Consider the following 24,278-nt stretch of genomic DNA (forward strand, 5'->3'; position numbering starts at 1 on the left):
TTTAATGTAACAAATAATTATTTTAGCATCTTTTTTTTCTCACTATAAAATCATAAATTTTTATTTCTTCATTCTCTTCATCGCCATATTCTGTGATTTTACATTGTGTGAAATATTTTATTTAGTATAGTGTTTGATGATAGAAATAATTAAATAAGATATTCTTCTCCTAGAAAATAACCCTATCTTGCCATCTTTTTTTTCTATTTTGCTTTCAAGTGTTTATTTTTTTCTTCTTCTTACATCTAATACAAAAAATTCATTTATATATTTTTTTTCCAGCATTTGTGGTTGGTACAAAAGAAAGAAGTTAGTTGCTCTATATATTTTTTACCACCTTGGATAATAGATTTATGCTACAGTATATTCATAATATAATAATTAGACCCATGTAAAAATGAACTAAATTAGTCACAATGACGTTTACAATATTGTTAAGTGCTTTGCTATTATTGTATATTGTTTGTTGGGAGGTGGGCTGACCAGAAATCAATTGAAATTTTATCCTCTCTTCAATTTATTTATTTTTTTTTAATTAATACAATCACACACACATCAATATATTTTTCTTCAGTTTATTCACATTTTCTCGCATTTTTCCTCACTTCTACACAATTCGAAAGTATCGAACACCAAAAGACTTTCCTCTTCGTTAGCTCATTTCTTTGAAATACATTGTTAAAGACAGTGATCAAGTATTAGCTATAAATTTGTGGTAATTACTATTTCTCTTGTTTTTGCTTGTTTAGTCATTAAAAAATGGACAACCCTCAATTTATTTTTCCTCTAATATTTACTTAAAAATTTAATTATGAATGTTTTATATATTTTTTTTTATACATTTAAATTACATTTACACAAAATAATGACAATTAAGTGAAATATAGGTATTTTAATTATGCATCTTCTTTGTAATATGTTCTCATATATAAACAAGATAGAATTTGTGAATTGATTATCTCTTCACTTTTGAATTATATTTACAATATCATGGGTTTATTTTTTGTTTCAAATTTGAAATATATACATATATATGTGTATATATATATATATTACGAATGTACTTTAAGATTCTCACCAGTCATTCAATAAAAAAATATTAGATTGGCTTTTCAGTCGTTTGAAACAAAAAAAATGTTGTAACTGAAGAGTTCAATTAGTTTAAGGAATTTCATAATTCATCCTATTTGTTTTTTTCGTTGCATTAATATCCGCCCCGAGGGGGTGATTATTACATATTTCATTTCTCATCTAACACAAAAACAAGTTGATTTATCAACTGTTTCATTTTATTAATCAGTCTTGGCTTAAAGTAAAAAATGAAGTTTATTGAAGATTTTCATATTTACTACACTATTTCATTCTTCGGATATTTCCTATTTGCTATTTATTGTTTTCATTGATGGTTATTCTCTGTATTATAGTTTCTTTATGTTATATTTAGGTATAGTGTATATTAAAATGGGGGGTGGTAGAAAATGATTTGTCCTCCTCCTCAAGAGACTCAAATTTTGGCGCATTTTTGATTGATTTTCTTTGAAAAGATTCGGGTTCGTGAATTTTCCTTATTATTTTCCTTATATTTTTTTTTGGTTTGCGAAGGAAGACAAAAATTAAATACGTTTGGAGGTGTATAATAAATGTGCAGTTTTCCTCTGACTCGATGCAAAATGGGTGTCTCTCTAAATATATACGAAATATATTTCACGCAATAATGAATCTCTGTGAGTTGCCAGAGAGTGAGCGCGTCTTGTAAGAATTATAGCTGAGAACTGCACTGATTTGGCAGTGAATCAAATGTGATTTAAGAATCTACCTCATTTTCTCTCTTGAAATTAAATCAGGCAGTGAATGCAAATATTACAAATTCACGCTATTACCGCTATATTTACTCTCGAAATTTTATATTTTATTTCTCAAGTAACACTCCCCAATGCGTTTTACACTCTGCTTGAATTTCATTTTTACATTTATTCGAAGTTTCTCACTTTAATTGGTTGTCTTACTTCCGTGAATTTTGTGTGGGATTTTGGAATATCTTTTCTTTTTGGGAAAGACTCTTTTTTTTCTTTTCTTTTCTTTATACATTTTAAACTCTACGAGTTAGAGCTCTTTTATATTACTCCACCTTCGGCGATATGTCCATGCTTGCAATGCTCTATGGGTTTTTGCTTTGCTGCTTGTTTTTCTTGAGCTGTCCACAGAATAAATGAAAACCACTTGGTGCTACACTAAATTACTTTTTTAGCATTTCTTAGTATATCTCTCTTTCTCTCTCTCTGTTATATATCCAAAATAATTAACTTACTTTTCATTTTCTCTCATCTCTTTTTTTTAGTTCTTCTTTAAATTTATTATCACACCATGTTTTTTTTGCAATTTAAACTTTTCTTGTTGCATATAGATTTTTAGTTTAAGTAATTCTCTCTTAATCTTTTTTTTTCTTTCTTTCTTTCAAACCATTTTTTCATCTCTCATCTAAAGGGGTTCTCTCACTATTGAGCATGTCGTGCGTGTTGTCAAAGTCAAAGGGATTTGTTGGCTGCCACAAAGGAGGGGGAGGGAAGATCTCCAGCCAGCAGCACAAGAAGACTCTCCGCCATTCGCGATGAAGGTAATTTCTCCCTCTCATGTTTTCTCTTTCTGCATGTTCCCTTCTTTTGGGGGGTCATCATTAAATTGCTAATTGTTCTTTGTAAACTTCAAACTTAGCTACGCGAATCGTTACTTTCACTCAAACTTTGGTCACTTGACTCACGTCGATTAACAATTGGTTTGGGCTTGTACTCCGTGATCACGACAGTCACGGAATTCACGGTGACCTCGCGTGTCTGTGCACTCGAGCGATCGACATTTTTCAGTCGTGCGAACTTCTTCGTGTGTTTGTGCTTGTTTCGCGAGGACATTTTGGCGGACGTGGAGCCAGGCGGCGGTTTGGGGCCTGTACCATTGGGCAGTCCTGACGATGCTCCGGGAAGGGTGGCAGCTTGCTGGGCAACCAGGGCCGAATTGAGGCGCGGTTTTCGCGTTGATGTACCTGGCGGAGAGAAGGCAAAGCATGCCAAACGATAGAATTACATTAGGCTTAGTCATGTGGCGGTGTGGGCGAGATTGTAGAGATGAAGAGGGATGACAACGAGATCATATCCCATGAAATGGCTCACGCCGAGCATTAGTCCGTTGCATCTGAATTGCTGAAGGGGTGGCAGAATGCATGGACTTGCCACTCTCTCCCCCTAAACATGGCGTCCGTCCCTGCGTGAATGGATATGCGCATCTCTGTTGTTTTTCCCAGCGAAAACTCAACTGAGAGACGTGTGCTGTTTTGGGGGCGTTTGCCGGCCGCGCTCCGGAGGCGGCATTTGGCCAGAAAAGATCGTGATTTTCCTGGCATTGGAGCGTTTTCGAGGAGCGGGCATTTGTTTTCGAGCAATTCGCGCGCGATACAAAGCAATTGTCGAGCGACTGAGGGAAAGAGAATTGTATTGATTTATTCTTGGGCCGCCAGAGATCGAGAGAACGGTTGTTATTTCCGTTCTTGGACATGTAAACAACTCGCACGCGAATATGCCTAAAATTCACTGAGTCAGTGCTTCTGCAAATGTTGCTGAAAATTCCTATTCCTGCCACATTTCAGCACTTCCCAACAGCAATGGGAATACTTTCGGGGGGTTCTCTATGCCTGTCGCCATAAAGAGAAAGAAAGATTGTACGCGTGCTTCGAGATATTGGAGTGGAGAAGTTTATTTCCGTTCCCTTATCTCGACCAGTGATTTCTGCCTCTGAAGCACGCCACTGAGAGAGAGAGCGCGCTATGGGAGGAATTTCTGCCCTCTGTCCATCACACGAGCTCTTGTGACCGTCTTTCTTTCCAAATGAAAATGGACATTGCGGGAGATTAGGAGAGATCTCTCATGAGATCCGTCCTTGTTAGGGAAAAAAGGCGCTTGGCCGGCATCTGGTGTCGTTTTAGCGAGAAGTGCTCAGCCTCTGGAAGGGCGTAGCTCCACTCTGACACGATTCCATGGTGTTTTTCTTCACTGGAGGCACTTTTCCTTGGACTTTCTTGGCTCGAGAGAGTGTAAGAATGCGAGAGCGAAGGAAGGAGCCTTGAAAACGTGGATAATTTTATTGATTTTCACTGTGGGAAGAGGCAAAAAAGAAGGGAGTGTTTCAATGATTTTTTCATCTTTTCAGACACTTTCTCCACACTTTTGGCCAATATTTCAGCATCTCTGGCCAATCTCACTGTGGCCACATCATCTCTGGCCACTTTTCCGGGCTCTTTTGACGGGAATTTCAGTGGGAATTGGGCAAAATTTCACTTTTTCTGCCACGGTTGGCAACTTCAATGGCGCACCAATGCATTCAGAAGTGTGTTCCACAAATCAACTCTCTCAACTTCACTGGGCATTTTCACTGGTGCCGAGTGTGCCGGAAATGGCAAAAGTCCCACTGGCGAAACCGGCAGGAATTGGAGAATGTGGGCCAAGGTACAGTGGAGGCACTTTGTCACTGGTTGATGAGAATGAATGGGCTTTTTTGTCGTCCGGGGGGCGCATCGCTGAGATGGTAAGATTATGAAGTGCACTAACCTTTTCGTACGTCACACATTAAACACTTGAAAGCCTCTGCCGTATTTCTATACGTGCATACACTGCAATCCCAGAAATTGTCCTCTAACACTTTAGATTGACGCTTTGTTCGACGAATTGGTGACTTTTTGTGATCCATTTCGCTACACTTTAACCGCGATTTTGTCAATAAACTCGCGAATATCTGACATTGTTAGACGGCCATGTTAGTTTTATAACTTTGCGTGTTTCTCCGTGTCGGTGAGAAAGAAATGGGGTCTCTCTTTCTCTCTCTCCTCACCTCTCGGAGAGTCAACTGTGCCTGGGTGGGCATCTGTGGCTGTTGGTTGGAAGCGAACAGCTCTACAGCTCGGGCACAGTCTGGCCAATTTGAAGCTGGCTGCGGAAGGGAGAGAACTACAGTTCACGCGAGATGTTCGCCATGGAATTAGAAGGTTTATGGTAAGATAGTCTCATGCAGTTGTTCTGTTTTACTATCTTTGAAGATCACCGTGTGCAGATCGCTCTCAGAGACGACAGGACAACTGGACTGGACGACACAGGATAGCGTGGAAGTGAGACTGGTGAGAGATGTTCCATCCATGCGTGTGAAATCTTCCCTGGACGTCTCCATGTGAGTGTTCGTTCAAGTCCGTGAGATGTTCGGTGGCAGAGCTCAAGAGAACATACACAAAACAACTCACAGAATCGAAGGCATAGAAGAGGAGATGAATTATTTTCATATGCTACGCGAGAGCATGAAAAAAGGTAAGCAAAACATGAGAGAGGGAGAGACGTCTCCTGCAGAGATTCATTCCCAAAGGCGAGTGCGAGGAAAAAATCTCGCTTTTTGGGAAACGTTTATTCCAACAAGAGACTTCCAAGTATTGCGAGAGACTCATATCTGACCGATCCGGCTTTTCTGGCCAGATTCAGTGGAATTCTGTGAAGTAGGGGAGATTGAGACATGCCATGTGTTCCCATGAGAGAACATTTTTCGACCCAACACGGATCTTTAGTCACCATGATGGGAGATTCCTTATCAAAGTGCGCCATATCGCGATATGAGGGGCGACTTCCGATGTAAAATAGTTGGCCATTGAGTGGCGGGTTAGGCAAGAAATGAATGGCGGTTGCTGGATTTTGAGGCATTTCCTGACCACTGGTATTTCCGGGCTCACTGAGAGAGACAACGTGCGGTGCGATGGCCAGTTAATCGGATTTTATATGATCCATAAAAATCGTTATGTGCTCATGAATCCATAAAGGGCGCGTCAGAGGTGGGCGGGAAGAGGCATAAGTAGAGTTTCTTGCCCAGTGCAGGGAATGAGGCCATGGCGAGCGCTGTCTGAGGAACAGGGAGGAAGGAATATTCAAGCGGGTTGGATGGGCGAAGGCGGAAAAAAAGTGGGGAAAAGACACAAGAGTTATAATTTTTATTAAACATTAAAACGTGTAATTTTGGGCAGGTTCCTACACATAAATTTTCCCGCTTACTTTCCCGCCTTTTTCTCACACCCCGGCGCCGTATTTATCGTGAGGGTCTGACGGGTGGCGTCGGGGTGGGCGGGAGATGAAAATGAAAATTGCTATACGCAATATTGAGGGAAATAATGGGGCTCTAAAGGGCCAGGAGATGGAGAGATTCACACATGCAAAAGAATTTCTATATCAGGAGTGTTGCTGGGAAATTCAGGGAATTTTCAATATTTTCATCCGCAGCGGCAGAGCTTGGGGATTTCTCTTTTAGAGTATCGTGGCTCGATGATATTCTGTTCTCCTTTTAGCATCGCATGGAGTCACATTTCATAGCTTGGAGAGACGCCACGCGAGGATGAGCGATAAGGCGAGTGAATGGGTGAAAGAAATTGTAAAGGAGTTAATACTTCTCACCTTATCCAGAGCCCCCAACCATGCATTCACACCACCCCATCCGCTGGGGATTTTTCTTTTGAGCAAAGTGACTCGCAATGAGGAGGAGAAAGAGGTTTTATAATATTAAAATACCTTTCGAGAGGGGTTTTGTATTACCAGGGGGGAGAATCTCCTTGAATTTGCCTCCACGCTCTCTTCTTGCTCTGTACATGAAATTTCCTCTAGTGCTAATCCTCTCAAGGATATACCTCTCGTTCTACCCTTCAACACTGCCGTCTTAGCTTAAGAGACTTTTCATAAGAGCGCTATGAGGGATTTAGTGAATTTTCTCAAGTGCTGCAAATATTTTTCCGAATAGTTTCACTTGTCTCAACCGGATGGGCAAAGATTGCAATATTTTTTTCTCCTGAAATGTTTTGCTACAAACATATGTTAACGCTCAGACCTTAAAGCGATACACTTTAATTGGAGGAGGTGAAATTATGAGTGGTTTTTTTTTGGCAATGCAGACGAACATTTGTGATATGCTTAATGGGGTTCATGTGCTATTGGGGTTGCACAAGTTCTGAACAAAATGGCATTCGAATGCTCAATAGAAAAGGTTTCAGATTGGGACGATTGGGACCCTCAAAACTACTGCCATTGGTTTTTTTGCATGGCTGAAAAATGATAACGCGGCCACCGACGTCATTTGGGGAATAATGAATATCAGTGTTATCTATATATTAAATACACTAATGTGTAATTTAATTCAGCGCATTAGTTTGCAGTTTAATTGTTAGGCAATGAGATAAATAAAATAATAGTATATTTTGGGGGTGGAAAAATATCCCAATCATTGAGCACTGGGAATTTACTTTGGTAACAGAACTGGCATTCGGAATTAAACTGATTTTCGCTTAGAATTCAATCTATTCTCATATCCCAAATTCATTTCATCAAAACTTATTTAAAATGTTAGTGCGTTGAACTATGATGAATGTATTTTTTATTCGTCATAATGAACACATTTTGCCATAAATATTGAACATATTTTTCGAACATCAATAGTTGGCGAGATTTTATGTAATAATAATAATTATTATTGTGAATATAAATGCAAAATGTACGCAAATACGTAGATTGAGGGGGAGTTATGGGGTGGTGATTCTCTATCCATTGAGATGGGGTGGAGTGGGGAAATGCAGTATGTGCGTTGTGTGTATTTTGGACTCTCCAATCCGACTCCCCACCGTTCTCCCTGCCGCCCAGTTTGGTGGTATAATGAATTTCTATTAAAGCTTTTGAATAGGTTTTCGGGCGAGAGGAGTGGATTCGGTGTATAGTTTCAAGAGGATGGCACAGGATGTAATGCCATGCACATAGCGGGGGCTTCCATGTAAATACATCTGTACGTGCTGTATGCGAGAGCTTTCGCCCCTCGGTCCCCACCGGCGGATACATAATAAATTGTATAACCAGGGTTACAATAATGCCGTACATAATGCGGAGGTGGGCGAGTGCATCACATGGAAGTGCATAAATAAAGTAGTTTATATATAGTGTGAGTGGAAGTTGTGGGTGTAAAGGGGGTGGTAGATATGAATTTAATCGCGTACCATCAAAATCGGTAACTTTTGCAAATGAATCGTCTTTAGTGCATGTGAATTTTTGAGAAAAATATGACAACGTGAAAGAAAAACCGTCGACTTTCGCCCCAGGATTTGTGAGAGATGTTGGTAGAAGAGCATTGGGCGAGAGATGATAAATCTTTCTCAGCAATTCTTATGAATTTCAGTGATTTCTTTTTGCACCAGAGCAAAAAAAAGAACACGAATAAACTTTCTTTCGCACTCAGATGCAAACTTTTCGCTCCTTTTTTGGCGGGGTGAGCTTTTCAATTTGGCCAAAAGTGAAGGCCAAGGCGAGAGTGTGGAGCTGAAGAAACTAATGATGATTCTTCAACAATTAGATTTTTCTTGCGCCACGCCTTCTTGATTGAGTTGGAAAAGTCAAAAAGAATGAACTTGCAAGTGCAACATTCGATCCATCAAGGAAATGTATGCCTCAAGCGAACTTTTTATCAAACTTCAATCTTGAGTTCAACCCTCTATTTTTTGCCCCCCCCCCCCTCTTTCTCTGTGTGTTTGGGGAGTTTAAGAGGAAAATGAGAAACTGCCATGGGAGATTGAGAGAGTTTGAGTGATGGGAATCGAAAGTGTATTTTTCAGGTTTTTCCCCATAAAGACATCATGAAGTGAGTGAATGTTGAGACATTGAGCAAACTCCCTTGTGGAAATGAAGGGAACTTATGCAGCAATTTTAATCAACAGTCTCGTAAATGTGTAATTATTTTAAAATAGATCCTGTGTATAGGGAAATTTCTCATGTTGCGAAGGTGCGTTTCAGTCTATTTTCTCGTCAAAATTAAATTAAATTGAAGAAGGTTAGCGACTTCATTAGTGGGCCTCATTAACCTCAGTGAGTGAGAGGTCCAGGCAATTTGTTCTCATGGCAAAGTAAGAGGAGAGTAAAAGAATCGTATCGGGAGGTATGATGTTTAATGTGTCGATGAAATATGCAAAAAGGTGTCTTAGGGGTGAGAAAAGAGCCCATTTCAGCTCTCCATGCATCGTCTCACTTGAAATATTCATAATTAGTCCACCCTCGAAATGTCTGTTGAGATAGGCCTTCGTGCTCATGATGTTTTCTCGTCTCTTGAATTTCTAGCAAACAACCCCGAGATTTCTGACACTCCGTATTTCTCCCATGAGAGAATTTCTAGGCAAAATATGGTGCCAGTCGAGGGAGCAGAGACTGAGATATGGAAGGACAATCGCTGAAGAAAATTGCTTCAATTTGTTTTACAGCTCAATCATTTCACTCTTCTCTCGCTCTGGCTCGACTTAGGCAAATTGGGTGATTCTGAGAATCTCTTATGAGGATTTTGTCAATTCGCTCAGCAAATATCGTGCGCATTTTGAATTTTAAACTCACATCATCCCATATATCTGTTCTCAATCAATTTTTCCGGATTATTCCCAGGATGAATTTATGAAATTGGTGGAAAAAGACAATCTTCATCGTGCAAAAAGGGGTGGAGAAGTATGAACATATTTTCTTTTCTACTTCCAGCATTTTCTAACCATGACACCATCTTTTTCCTCACACAAAATTCCTTTTTCCCAGATTACCTCCATTGAGAAAATCCCCATAAAGTTGATATGTGTTTTGTGTATATGTCGGTTTAATTTTCCAAATGCATCGGCCCCACAGCTGAACTTGCAACGAATTCCTTATCAGTGCAGAGGAAAGATTAGAAAGGACACGGCGCGGGAGTCATTTGGAGGAAAGCAGAGAGCAAATGACTCAAAGTTCCATTATCTCAGCCGGAGAGCGGCTCAATTTAATTTTACTGGTGGGAATTTCATGGCTTCCACAGATAAGGCTGTCTTTGCATTGAGCCCGGTGGGTTTAGTTTAGTTTGGTGAATGCAACTTTTCGGGGGTGAAGGAGGGCGGGAGAATGTTAGAAAATTTGGCGAGTTGAGTGAAAATGGATCGAAATGAACTAAACAAGAAACTTGCAGTTACATAAGCCCTTCATTTCTCCCCGTTTACATGTATGTGGGAAGGATTTATATGTGGATTTCTGACTTCCCTTTTTCCCACTCCTGGCAGCGCCCTCTTTCTAATGCTCTCGCAGGGCTTCAAATGGCACAGTTGGTAGAGGGATGAGAGATGCAAAATTTCATGAAATAATGCCAGTTTGAGAAGAATAACTGTTTGTGTTGTGAATGCACAAGGAAAAAGTCACTGTTTTTCTATTGCGAAGTGGGTTAAACTTTGGTGGAGCTTTAAAAATATTTCAGTGAAATTTGAGAAACTTTCCTCAGCCTTCCTGTGCCAACCACCTTCTGTCAGGGTGGCGGTTTTGCGTTGGAGAAACTTCCCACTCCGCTTGGGGGGCGGCGAGGCCAGGAGAGTTTCAATTGAAGAAGACGGGGAGGCGTTGAATGATGGTTTTTGGGGTTGGAGAAGGAAACAAACAGCAGCGCCTTGTACATAAATTCCAAGCCATGGGTGGTTGGGTGAGAGAGGTAAGCCTCCGGACGAAAATGTACCGTTTCCAAATGTGTACTATTTGCACATCAAATACCATACACTTAATGAGTTCACCATGTTAACAATAGTATACCAGCTTCGGTGTGGTGTGTGTACTCAAGAAATGAATATCAAAAGATTTTTCACATTGAGGAAGTTTCTAGCAGACGAAGGCAAGTGTATTTAGGATGAGTTCTAGGTTACAGGTGCCCTTTTCCGTGCTTCTCGGCTGGATGAATTGATACCCGTGACCGCGGATGTGGAGTGAAGTGTTCGACAGTGAGTGTATTTTGGCGTCTCTCCCTCGAGTATCATCACGAGGTGGGTGGAATGCCGGGGTGTGGGCTATAATGGAAGCCATACCATCCCCAACAATATGTATTCACCCTTATCGCCGTCGCCGCTGCATGAGGATGCGACAGAAAAGAGGTGGGAGACAGGCTTTCAGATGGTGCTCTCCAGCATCAAGGGAGAATTATCGATTTTCACCATGCAACCTCTACACCCACGATGAGAGAGCTTTTTGTGACAACACCGTCATATCTTCAGATTCGCCGGCAGTGTTTTCTCCACTCCCTTTTTGGGTGGGAAATGAGGTGACGTGGTTGGGGGATGAAAAAATATCAAAACATGAATCTCGTGTGCAATCTACAATATTAATTAATCTCCATATCCTTGTACACTCTCATCCAGATCCTGCCTGGATGGTGAATGCGAGCATGTCTCCCGGTGAGCCATAAATGTATGCATATCACTGTGATTTGATGCACTGCCGAGGAAGGAATGCACTTGGAATTTCCTCAAGTAAATTGATTATCTCTTCGAACCTTGTATGCAGAAGAGCAACGGAATACTTGTTTTTTTTATTTTCTCATGCTCTATCCATCATCCTGCTGAAATAACTCTTTCCTGTTTCGTTTTAGGCGACCTCCGCAAACCCATCGCGCGTCAGATGGGGGTGGGGGGGAGGGGAAAGGGGGCTTGAGACAAAAGAAGTACAACACGGAGGAGTTTTTTTTTACGGAAGATATAAGGAAGAATGAGGGATGTTAATGCGGAGAGTGTGTGGGTGTGTGTATGTGTGGGGGTTGGTAATAGAAAATTCCAATCTATTCCCACCCACCTCCACCTCTCCAACGCCTCCATCGTGGCTCGGAAGTTCCAGCGAGAGCAACACATCAGCAACAGAACACAGGAAAACTATCCGCCTGGAAGGATGTTCGGTGCTGAGGATGGTGTGTTGGGAGGAGAATTCGTAGCACAACTCCCGGAATGAATGATGTGTCTTAAGGGAGAGCAAAGGGTATGTATGGTTCACTGTGTAGCTGGGGGTATTATGTGGGTTGACTCTCGGGACGTCCTGGAATCGGTGAGATGGGAGAGAGAGAGGAGAGATATTGAGGAGTTTTTGGTGGCGGTGTTGGGCAAAAAATGAGAAAGAGATATTGAAGAGAAAAATGGTGATGCAACCCTTAAAATGTTCGCTATACACTCTTTTCCTTTAATACATTTTTTTTCGAGCTCTTCCGTCTCTCCCAAGTTTTCCATTTTCTCTCAAGGGTTGCTCTCAATTCCAATATAGAGTTTCGAGATAGGAAACACCCGATTCCCACACCACATCCAGCGCTGTGCTTATGTAGAGTGTCTGGTTTTGTACACGTTGCGGTGCTTAGGCGTATTTTATGCACTGCAATTGCAAACCTTGATGGAAAATTACAATTTTTCTCCTACATGCAATATGTACATATAATTATAGGAAAAATTAACAGGTTAACCGACAGTTTGCTGTAAAATTTTCCCGTCATTTAATATCACTTTTCCGCCTTCTGTCCGGAAAATACGAAACCCTGCATAGAAAGCTCCACATACACCTTCCTCCCCGTGGTGTTAGTCGAGTGTGGGTGTGACGGGAGTGAAATTTTTTGCAAAAAATGTGATTCGAATGAAAAGTGGATTGGAAGAGTGTGAGAGAGTCTGCATAGAAATTGTTGAAATTTTTTCATCACTTTCTTGCATACATTTCACCCATCGAAAATTCTTCTTCATTCCCTTCATTCATGATGACGCGTTCTGTGTGTGTTTTTTTTTTATCAAACGATGAGAATATCTCTGGCCACCCCCAGCGAATCAATCTATATAAAGTGGGACAAAATATTCCCACATTAAATTGATTAAATGCATACTGTGGAATTTTTCATTCTCATGGGCGCACGTCGGGGTGGTTTTTGTGGGTGAGAGAAGGGGTGGAAAAATTCAGTGATAGCAAGCAAAGGGGTGGGGAGAAGGTGGGGTTAAAATAATTGCAAGAATTCAATTTTCCTCGACATTTTTCTTCAATCCATCGCGCACTTTTTTTTCTTCACACTTTAAGATGTTGAGATGGTGTATGGGGCAAAAAACACTCAGGAAATACTTTAAAATTTTCTCAGGGAAGCACGACAGTGGAGATGTGGGGTGTGGGGAATTTTCCCAAGAGGACAAAACGGTAGAGCAACTGTGGAAATGTCATGCGAAAAAGTTTTTCCCTCGCCAAGTCTCGAAATTCCTTAAACTCAAACAATTCGTGTCTATCCTCTTTAAAATATTTCACGAAAATTCAAAACCGTTGAGAAAATTCGAGCCCAGCATACATCCCCTTCAGTTTTCCGTGCCACAAAATTCCCTATTTGCTCTGTACAGTGAGAAATGGTGGAAGAACTTGATACTTTATGAGCACGAAATGTCGTAGCCCCATAAAAAATGACATTAAAATTCCCTCGACCTGCCCGAGACGTCAAAACTTAAAGTGAATATTTGGCGTCAGTTCTGAGTGGTTTTGCGTGATTTTTGCCATACTTATAGATGCTAATGCGATGAGGATTTGTGCAAAAAATCACGAAGATCGCTTAAAGATTGTGCGATCGGTGGCCATTTGTTTTCCATGTCGATTTAAAGAAAATCTCCCTCTGAATTCCATTCTTGCTGGCGCGCCCGCCCAAGCAAGTGTGAGGACATGAGCACACGATGTGCGTTGAGGGGAAATGCCGTTCTTCATGGGGTGGCTTTTCTTGCTTATCTGAAATAGCATGCAGCCCTCTGTATGGGCAAGCTCCTGCCATTCCCTCTCGCTCACACTTTCTATGGATTCCTATGGCGCTCTGGGGTGGGTGGAAAGCTTCAGAATTCTCCCCATTTCCACACACTGGCTCTCTCGAGTTGCTCTGCAGCAGCGGCAGTGGCACATTTTCTGGGAAAAAGGGGTTGTTTTAAAGTTGGATGAGCTCACACGACGACTAGACATCTAGTGGTGGATAGGTATAAATTGGATTTTAACTAAATTAATCAATTGCTTATTGTTGTTTAGCTAGGCGGAGTCAGAGAATAAGAAGAGCAACTTGAGATTGTGATGTGCCTTTATAGGTGGCATGGAGCGTTTTCTTCGCCCATTCTCGAGGGGGTTTGCATAGAAAACAAGTGAAGTTCACATACAGACACACACTCACACATTGAATGTGGGAGAGAATGGATGAGAATGAGAAACGAGGAGACGCCATTCAGCAATGCCATGAGAAGATATTTTGGATGGGTGGATTCGTGAGAGGGTGGTGTAAGAGAGAGCGGCTGGCTGAAAATGTGTGTGACTGTGTGAGTGTGAAAGAGGGTGGAAAATGGAAAAGGCGGCAATAGAAGGGAGGTTCTCTGCATGGGGAGAGTGAAAGAGAGTGAGATGTGATATAGAATTTTTGTATATTAGAATTACGTACCAGGGAATGTATTGTAGAGGGAAAAAAGGGGAGTATTTTCACTCACACTCATCTTTTTCCTCTTTTCGCACTTTTTTTTTTAGCCAAGAGACTGCGTGAGGGCGGACAAACGCTTTTCCTTCCAGGCGCGATCTCACAATGAGGGCGGATGGGTGAGAAGATTCCAGCAGAAAAAGAGTGCGACTCTGGAGGAAATTTCAGCGCGGGAAAAACAACAGTGAGTAGTTTTTTGCCTGAGGGTTGGGGTCTGGGTGTCTTTCACTTTTTCCTGACACTGTGAAAATGGATGGAAAAAGCGAATAGATTTTTTTTTGTTTCCTGCAACTCACAGGCTTCCGTTTCCATTCCACTGACAATTTGCAATATTTTAAAGAGGGAGGCAAGAGATGCAAGAAGTCTTAATAAATATGATCAAATACTTGAGAATCTCCTGTGATGTGAAGCCTGTGAAGCGCTATGCAAAGAGAGTGTCGCGTTTAATATAGAACGATAAAAGGAGAAAGATGAAAGAAAATCCTTCTGATTTGAATTTATATCGATTCCAGGCAGATGCAATTAAAGGGACATGCATTGAAATTCATGCGGAGTCTGTATTCAGGTGCAGGCATAATATTGCAGATCCTAGAAAATAGCCCAGGCAGAGGCGTCGTGGATAGTGAAAAAGAGATGCAAATGTATCAAAGAGAAATCGCTAATGCATGAAGACACTTGGTAGTTTTCAGCACTTCGATCAATCACTTTGTGAGAAAAATAGTTTGATACATTTGATGTGAAGTATTCGGCAGTTTCGTATGGAAATGTCGTTCCTTGAATTTTCAAGTGACGTGGTAAGAGTTAAAAACAAAAAAAACGATGAAGAAAGGAAATAGATGTTTTTTCTTCTTTCTTGAAGCAATTGAAGAATATTTTCTATTGTTTCTCTGAATTAGGCGACAAAAAAGTGGTGTACTTCTTTTTTTTATTCTTGCATGTTTTTTTCCCTCCCTTTTTCTCTCTCCCTCTCGCTCTCCACATGATAAGGGTCAACGGCGGAGACTTTTTTTGTCCTTTCTCTTTTGTAAGTATTTCATCTCAGAGCATTAAGTACCATCCTTCGATACAAGGAGAATGGAGAATAAAGGGAAAACGGTGGGATGGTGGGAAAAAAGGCAAAAAGTGAGGCTCAAACAATGACACAAAAGGCACTTCTTCGGAATCACTTTTCGTTGTGTGAATCGGTAATAAGGGCGAGAGTGAGATGGAGGAGCAGAGAGAAAAAAAGTGGATGATGGGACATACAAGAATATGTTGGAGTTTCACCGTGCTGAGGATCTTTTGTGTCCAGGAAAAAGTGAGCATGGGAGAAGATGAGAAAAATTAATGTGATTAATAATTTCCGAGAAATACACTGGCGATACTCACGAAGGAGTCTGTGTCGGCGTGTTTGTCTTTCTCGCTGAGAGAGAAAAATTCACGCTGAAGGATTTCATCTCAACCTCTTCCCTTCCTTTTTATCGCCACTTTTCACTTTGCTCAATTCTACTTTGGGAGGGAGTTCATGTGTACTCTGCCATTTTTTTTTTTACAACCAAGCTACCCTCGACATTGTGTCGCGTGGTGGTGAAAAGCTAGGAAAAGCGTTGGAGCAACAGCATGTTAGGTACATTTTGCAATTGGTTGATTTTCGTTCCAGCAGTACATAAATGTATACGGCATGCGAATATATGAATAATTGATCATTTCATTACGCTGAAACGATATCTCGCGGTTCTCATGCTGGTTTAACTCTTGTATGTTTGCCAATGAAGGGTTTGTATGTCGTGCGTTGAGGGTGGCAGGCAACGGTGAGAGGACAAAAAAAAGCAGCGCGAGCGACCGTCGAAAGAGTGTCAGTGAAACTATTTGAAAAATTATTCAATTATTTCCTCTTTTTGCAAAAAAGTGAGGGTGAAAAAAAGGGAAACATTTTTGCAAGCGGTGCTGTTTAAAGCATCAACACAGCACTTTTTCAGATGGCTTTAAGAAAGCAGTAAAGAACGATGAAAAGAGAGGGAGAGAGAAAAAACTGTTGATATGGTGGGAAAAGAGACGTGATGCAATTCAATTCATTTATTTTCTCTCCTTCAACATTGAGTTGCAGAAAAGGCAGAGAAAAAGTGTCACTAAAGTGCAATAAATTCTCTCGCTTGATCCTCTTTTGAGTGTCTGTTTTGGGCGAGAGAAGCCCTTTCTCTGTCTCTTTTGTTTAAAGTGCGCAAAAGAGGAGATAAAAGAAGTGACATGGAGCTAAAATATATATGGAGAAATGATAAAAAAGGTTCAGAATTTATATTATTATGATTATGGATATTGTGACACATTTGCTGGACATTTTTGTGACCCAGTAAAAATGCGAAGAGTCGGAGGTGGTGGACGAGATGGCAAAAAAGTATTGAATGATGTTCCTTTTATTTTTATTTATTTATTGCTGGAAATAACAATATTTTATCCCTCTTTGCAGGCACTTTTTCCGTCCACCTTCACAACCACACCGTCACTTTCTCGTTCAGAGATTCCGAGAGATAATTCTACATATGTGCAATAAGGTAAACAGCTTTTTCATCCCTTGCGACTAGACAACAGTGACGAGGAGGGGATTTTCAGGCACTGAAATAACCATATCTTGTGTGTTTTTGTTAGGGTGAATTGTTGTTGTTAAAATTGTGCATGGATATTGCCCTGAAAACTTAAATTACCCCCTCTTGCATTTTATTAGGCATGGCCTGTCATCGTCCTTTGGCACTGGCATTCTACGGAGTAGTAAAAAAAATGCACCCCGAGTGACCATCTTTGATGTTTGCCCGCCAACATTTTGCATTTGAATTTTGTGGCGGAGAAGCCGAAGTTCGAGTCGTCCGGAGGAGGAGGAGGAGGAGGAGGAGGAGGAGATGCGAACAAGGTCAGTGCTTTCTGTACTCCTCATATTTTTTACCAAACTTTATTCGGGGTTCCCGCAGACGGAAGTGTGCTAAAAAGCACTTTCTCGTTTTTCCTGAGCCTCTCCACTGTCATCACTTGACATTTTCCAGAATCCCTCGAATATTTTCCTCCCCAGAAGTGTGATATTTCAATCTTGAGAGGCATTTTCTATGCTTCGTCGTTGAATAGAGATTCTCACTGAAGGAGGGAATGAGGAGAAATCCTCCCGAGGAGGTTTGAAATCACTGATGCAAAAAAAATCATGAGTTTTTTCCTTTATAATTGTATACGAAATTTGTGTAGAATGCTGAAAGTTTCGGCAAATCGTCTAACTAGAGAGCAGGAATGTTGTGTGCAAATTTTTCGCGTGATTCGTACGATGCATATCTCTCGTCGTTCTGTTGAAATCATCTTCTGAGAAAAGTAGTTTCTTTACCTCTGATTTTGGTGGTCGCCAGAAGGTGCTCGAAATGCTTGAAAACTAACGCTGCACTTTTTTATAAATAGCATTAATATATTGTTGAATTAATATAGAAAATCAGAGTGAAGGAGGATGAAGCAAAATGAAATAGATATTCAGTCTGTTGAGAAAGAGAGGGAGAAAGAGATGGAGAGAGAGGAGTCTCACTAAAAACCCATAATTTGCCAATCACCTTGACGTTTTTCCTAAGAAATTGTCTACAATTTCAAATCGCACTTCGCCCTAGGCTATTAACCGATTACTTAAGTATTTTAGAAGGTCTCTGTTATGGAGCATTTCTTGCCTTAGCTGAAGAAGGTGACGGGAAAAAAGGGGCCCGAGATTGGCGTGTTTCCCGCTCCAAATTGCGAAATTGCATCAATTTTATTGATGCAGAATTTCTTGCAAAATACCTTGAGCATCATTCTAATTTCGTGTCACTTTTTTCTCACAATGGAAATGCAATTGTGAAAATTGGTGGAATTCCTCGGTAGTCCCGGCAATGCAGGTGTATGTAACTATCAAGGGATGAGAATTACTCTCTTTGATTACTCTGGGAAAACTTGTTAGAATTTTCCTCTTATACACCACGTCACGTGTTGCAAGAGTGGAGTTTTCTCGTGTAGAAAATTCCCTTTGAGGGGTGAACAGTGGGATTTTGCAGGAGTTGAATGAGAATAGGATAGTATTTTTTGCACTTCGACACAGCATTCAATAGAATCTGTATCATTTACAAGGCAAGGCAGATGATTTGTAGTTCATTAACATGACGATATGCAAGATGATCCCCTGCAATTTGCATTAATTGAACACCCCTTGTATTTGGTGTTGAACTAACAAGAGCAGAGGATGGGGTTCAAATGAAATTTCTGGCCAAATTATTTTCCTCCTCGTCTAATGTTTAACACAAAGTAACAACTAACACTGGACCCGGGCGCCCATTTTCCTCCCTATGAGTTCAGCGTGGACCCCGTTTAATGTGGGCGGTGTGGATGAGTGAAAAATGTATGGAGAGGATTTTTGGGGAGGGCTTTTTGAGTTTGGTAGTGCATCATAAACATGCAGCTCATAGTGCAGCATCAATGTATTTATACGTATATACATAAAAGTGAATTTGTGTGTGCAATGTACTATTTTATTATTAAATGCACGCCTCACATTTTGGGGTGGTACTTTAATGCGGCTGTTCGCGTTTTATTAATAAAATATTCATTCTCAATATATATTTCAGTGGATGCGTTTCTCTCCCCAAACCCTGTTCCACACCGATTTTCCCACGAAAAACACAGGTCACTCATCCCACACTTTTTGGTGATGGTGTTATTATTTTTGCCCGCCCACTCTCCCCGTGACCCGTGGAATTCATCAAACAAATGCATACATTGAGGGACAGAGAATAGTTAATAACGTCATAATAAAATAAATAAAAGCATCGAAAATAGATATAAAACCCCCTCACATCATCTCTCATCAATTTCATTAAAATTCCAAACTCTTGTATATGTAATTTTTGAGGGGATGACACAAATGCAATAAAATGATTGCTCCTCTTTAAACAATAATCCATAGGTTGTGGAACTATATATGTTCATATATGTGAGATTGATGTGTGACATTTTGGCGAAACTTTTTCTCCACTATCCTCTCGACTCACAAAATGCCACTATTTGCAGACTGGGGAAAATCCAGCAAGTTAAAGTTTTAACCCTCTGGCCGGGGGAAAAAAAACTCCCACCCCTTCTCTACTTGCGGGAGTGAGTTTTGGGGGACTTTTGGGTGGTTTTTCGGGCGCACACAAAAAACAGCCGTAACTCCCCACATAATCGTAAATGCGATATTTGCGCACCATATCAGCTATATCATATTTATTTGCACATAAAATTTGTGTGTTACATAAGTGGGTGGATTTAGCTCTCGATGTGGGCAAAAATATATGGGCGAAAAGAGGAAAATGTAATTCAAAGGGTGGGCAATGGAGTCGCGAGAGTGAGAAAATATAATGAAATGATTGTAACAGATTTTTGTCCAATACAATTTCATTATTTGCTATTTGGCTCACTGTCGCACAACCGAAGGCGGAATAATGGAAAATTCGCTCTCAACCATATATATACCTCTAGCCCCATGCACACTAAATATTTATGGGGTAAAATAGAGTGATATGAAAATTTAAATAAATCACTTGAAAGTTTTTCCCAGTGTTGGGGTGAGCATGGGAAAAAAGTTGAATGGAAAAGTTTGGGTGTACTTTTTTTGGCGAGGGAGATAGGAAAGGGATGAGATGGGAAAACGAGTGGAAAGGAATGATTTTAAAAGGGGCGACAATGAAATGATCAAATCACCAATAAATTTCTTTTTCTGTCCTCTTTTATGGATGCCAAACTTTCTGGCAGGGTTTGTTTATCATGGAAGGAGTTGTCTGTACTAGTGATTTTGTCTTTAGAGTGTTATCAATTTCTTTTCTAAACTACAAGAACAGTGACCCTTTAGTTACACCAAAGAAAATAATAAAACTAGTCATGTATACAATTTCAGGAAGTAAGGTGAATTTTCTCGGAACACAGCAAAATTCTCTCTACTCTGTATCTCTGCTTAACTTCAAACATTGACCTTTAAGATTTAGAGGTTAAGAGACTGCAGAAATTTCAACGAAGAATTCGATTTTAAAGTTATTTTCAACTTCATTTCCCGACATTCATGATTTTATATCCAGTTTTGATATCCTTAAGATGTGAAAATCTCCCTCATTTTGTCAGACAATCTGCCTCTGTTTGAAGAAATTGTCACGGCCATAAAAGACGAAAGTCGTTGAGAAAATACTCTTCAGTGATTTTTTGATCCATTTAAATTTAATCGGTTTCCCCCATGCCTCAGAAAATCTCGTTGATGGAAAAAAAGCGCGCCACTTTTCCTTTCATCGTGCCTCATTTTTCACAATATTTGATGAAAGAGTGAGAGAAAATGCAGAAAAAGTGGCACGAGTGGCAAAAAAGCTACAGTGTTATGCTTTTTTTTCGAGGATATGGGCAAAAATTGTGTTTCATCCTTTCAGGAAATTCATGTTCCGGGACTCGGGTGGCCTTTTTACGCTCCTCCGTCCACACTGACATCGGAGATCCACCACTAAATGACTGCAATTGAAATGCCATGGCAATATTCGCGGTGAATTAAAGTGGATATGGATGTCTATTGACATTTGCGGTGGGGATTTTTCAGCAATTCCCAGTGAGGAAAAGCCACGGGATGCAATCCTCGGTTGGGTGGAGGAACTGAGAGCGAACGGGCGAAAAGAAGCGGGAGAAACAAAAAATATTGTGCAAAATCAACAGGTGCAACAGACGTAGGGATGGCGAAAGAGAGCATGTAATATATAAGAGAATATATAGCGGATGGAGGAAAGATGGTGCAGAAGAGGGTGGAAAAGTGGAGAAAGTAGTGAGTATTGCATAGAGTCAGTCACAGATATCAAATGGGGGGAGGGGGTGTTTCCGTTGATGGTGTGGGAGTGAAGTGAGAAGGGTGAATGAAGAGGCAAAAAAATGTTCCGCAGTTGTGGGGATGCTGAGATGGAGTGGGTGGCGAAATGCAAAACAGTGCCGACTGACGGAGAAACCAATAAGCATGGCAAGGGGATGAGAGGGTGGCTATTGGGGTCGGATCAGGAGACTTTCTCTCCCTTTCTGCCCAATATCTAAATATTTCTACCGCAGGGGTGAGATTTTCCACTCGCTTGTATGTAGCTGTGATGTTTTTTTCCCTGGCAGAACACTTGCGGATAGGACTCTGGTCCACTTCTGATTCACTCGCTGTCAGAGATGGAGGGCATCTAGATTGGATTAACCCCTCGAATGCCGCTAAAACAGCAAAATCAACTTATCTCTGCAGCAACTCTGGTGCGAGTGCACACAATGTTTCGCTGGTGGTTCTGTCGGTCGGTTGATTCTCTGGTGGATGGCTTGGGCGGTCACCGTCGCCCGCCCACTCGTCGAAATGTTCTCCCAACTGCGCCCCGCCACCCCCGCCGTGCTCTGTCTCTCTGGCGCGAGAGTGACTTTTCCGAGTTGGAGTTTTGGGGTTGAACGTGGTCAGGGCGGAACAGCGAGGCGGACAGGATGTGTGGGGCCTTTTTTGCGCTGAGAGCCGTGTGGTGTAGCTTGGGGGATGGTTTTGGGCTGGATGTGTGCTCTGCAGTGAGTGATTTTTTCCTCACTTCTCTGCTTGTGCACCAATTTTTTAATTGTCCCCGCGCGCACAGCACGTGCATTTTTTTCATCAACCCGAAGAGCCACTGAGCTATTTTTCCTATCAACGCGACGTTTAATTGATACTCTCGTTAGTTTACTTTATTTGCCTTTCCTCACACTTCGTCCACCACTAAATTTCCCATGTAAAATATTTAATCTCTTGATTATTTGAGCGCTTTTTTTCCCGTCAGTCACAAATACATTAAAATGCGGGAGTGGAATAAAAATCTGTGTAGGTGAAAATTGTTTTAATTGCCGAAATAGTAAAAAATGCTGAGAGAAATATACTTGCAAAACACGCTTTTTATTTGGCTGTGAGTTTTTTTTTTAGGTAACGTTTTAATATTTTATGAATGAATTTGGCGCTGAAATATCAGTTTTTAGAAACTCCTCGACAAACTGCACTACTTGTGAAGAGGTAACGAGGAAGAATCATGTTTCACCGATGTTTCATGGGTTGTTATATGCCATTTAGCCGAGACACAAAGCATTGGCCTCTTAATAACACGATGTGAGCTAAGAGAACTCGAGCTGTGAAACTAAACAGTCTGTTATAAAGCAAGAAACCGAGTCGAACAATAAAACACGTGAATTGTCTTTTTAATATTAACATTTTATTTTCGTTTAACTATTTCTGCACACAATAAATTAGCAATCGATCATGTATAATCTCAATTATTCATCATCATCATATAATGTATATATAGAGTTAAATGTATATTCTTCTTGTTTTTCTTCTTATTTGTTTCCTTTTTTAATATATTTAATATACTTTTGTATTTTAATTGTATAATAATATCAATATTATATTATTTTCACCACTTTCATCCACTAGTATAGTAGTTATTCTTTTATGTCATCTTCTCATTTTTTTGTGATTGTTTTTAGAGTGTATAAAATAATTACTGTTTAAATTACCATGAAATTTGAACTGAAGAACTTGAGAGTATGTCAAAGTATAAAAATTATCAAGTCGTAAAAGTAACGATTCTTCCTATCATTGTTTTTTTTCCTTCAAATTGTTACAGTAAGTTATACTTTCTTTTATATCAACTATATATATTCCTCTAACACTTTTTTTTGTCTTCACACTAAAATGTATATATTTTCTATGTAGAATTTAATGCCACCGCGTGTAGTGATTTTCATAGGGTTTCAGTTTTATTTTCATTCTCTAAATATTATCCTTCCTTCATACTCTTTTTCTTCTTTTCTTTTAAAGATATGTGTGATATACGATAGGTAACAGTATTTTTTATCATTTTGTATGTTCGCCATCTCACTTACTTTTTCTTCATGTGTAGGGTAAATTTACTGTAATGAGAGAATTAGATTTTCGAAAAAGGATGTTTGAAAAGTTCTTTGTAATTCTTATCTCATCGACTAGAGTTGTTTTCACACCACTTATTACATCTGAAGTTTAATCTTAATTTAATTTATTGAACACATAACTAGATCATCTCTCTGTCGCCTTGTCTTGCGATTTCTCAAAATACATTCAATATGCTTCCTTTTGCCTATGCAATTAATTTGTCTAATGTAAATTTCCCCGAAAGCTCGTTCCCCAGAAAAGAGAGAATAGCTCGTAATTTCAATGTCAATTTTTATCCAATTCAATTTGTCTTAACTATTGTGCCATTTCTTTTGCAATGCAATGCATTTTCTTCTTCTTCTTTTTTTTATTATTCAATGAAAAATGACTTTAAATATGCAAAGCTAATGTTTAAGTATTATTTTTTCCTTTTATCTTTTTTCAATAATCAACTGTACAATGTAAAAAGCGTTTGAAGGCAGTATTTTACAAAATAAATAATTTCTTTTAAATGTTTTTCCCCATAGAAATTTGATTTCTCATCTTTTTTCTTTCAGAGTAAGATAAAAACTGAAGATATTTTTCATTCCATATCACTCAATACTTAAAAAATATATATGAGTTAAATTTTATACAGCGCAAAAATTTGTTTATTACATAATAATTATATTCTTTTACAGAAAATCCCATTTTAAATGTACATGATACGAAAGTGTAATTTAAAAATCTATGCACGTTCTTGATGAATGAATTTGCATTCTGTGTTTAACTTAATAAATGCAATGAAAGATATTAATTGTTCGTGATTGCTATGTCATATGAACAAATACTTTATCGTTATACATTTAAAATTCCACACTCACATTTGAGGGTTTTTTTTCTACTCACCGTATTCTTCCTCTCTTTTTACTAATAAATAACTTTTGGTCGCAATTATTCTTTAAGAGGTACCCTTAATTACAATTTACTTGGTTGACCTCTGACACTATATTGGTTATACTTAAAAGGTCCTATAAGTTTGTTCATATAGTGATGAATTGGGATAAAGAGA

The 24,278-nt window shown here is 39.8% G+C and overlaps 2 protein-coding genes across 2 annotated transcripts; one reads left to right on the forward strand and one right to left on the reverse strand.

Moving 5' to 3' along the window:
- On the reverse strand, nucleotides 1-4,832 carry LOC132257588 (YY1-associated factor 2). The gene is made up of 2 exons (XM_059754560.1): nucleotides 4,596-4,832; nucleotides 1-3,037 (listed from the first exon to the last, which is right to left on the reverse strand). The coding sequence occupies exons 1-2, from the start codon at nucleotides 4,732-4,734 to the stop codon at nucleotides 2,709-2,711; spliced, it is 468 nt and encodes a 155-aa protein (XP_059610543.1). The 5' UTR covers nucleotides 4,735-4,832; the 3' UTR covers nucleotides 1-2,708.
- Nucleotides 4,833-4,977: 145 nt separating this feature from the next.
- On the forward strand, nucleotides 4,978-15,135 carry LOC132257589 (uncharacterized). Its single transcript, XM_059754562.1, has 4 exons — nucleotides 4,978-5,342; nucleotides 11,455-11,834; nucleotides 14,358-14,491; nucleotides 14,820-15,135. Exons 2-4 carry the CDS (start codon nucleotides 11,808-11,810, stop codon nucleotides 14,974-14,976), a joined length of 318 nt encoding a protein of 105 aa, XP_059610545.1. The 5' UTR covers nucleotides 4,978-5,342; nucleotides 11,455-11,807; the 3' UTR covers nucleotides 14,977-15,135.
- The last annotated feature ends 9,143 nt before the right edge of the window (nucleotides 15,136-24,278 follow it).

Source organism: Phlebotomus argentipes, unplaced genomic scaffold (assembly GCF_947086385.1).
Source record: "Phlebotomus argentipes unplaced genomic scaffold, Phlebotomus argentipes genome assembly scaffold_4, whole genome shotgun sequence".
Lineage (NCBI taxonomy): Eukaryota > Metazoa > Arthropoda > Insecta > Diptera > Psychodidae > Phlebotomus > Phlebotomus argentipes.

Excerpts from the sequence above, each read along its gene's own strand:
- LOC132257588 (XM_059754560.1), bottom strand. The coding sequence starts at position 4,734 with ATGGATCACAAAAAGTCACCAATTCGTCGAACAAAGCGTCAATCTAAA. Across the intron at positions 3,038-4,595 it reads AATGTGTGACGTACGAAAAG|GTACATCAACGCGAAAACCG; the intron begins GTTAGTGCACTT and ends TCTCTCCGCCAG.
- LOC132257589 (XM_059754562.1), top strand. The coding sequence starts at position 11,808 with ATGATGTGTCTTAAGGGAGAGCAAAGG. Across the intron at positions 11,835-14,357 it reads GTCTTAAGGGAGAGCAAAGG|CCAAGAGACTGCGTGAGGGC; the intron begins GTATGTATGGTT and ends TTTTTTTTTTAG. Across the intron at positions 14,492-14,819 it reads TCAGCGCGGGAAAAACAACA|GCAGATGCAATTAAAGGGAC; the intron begins GTGAGTAGTTTT and ends TATCGATTCCAG.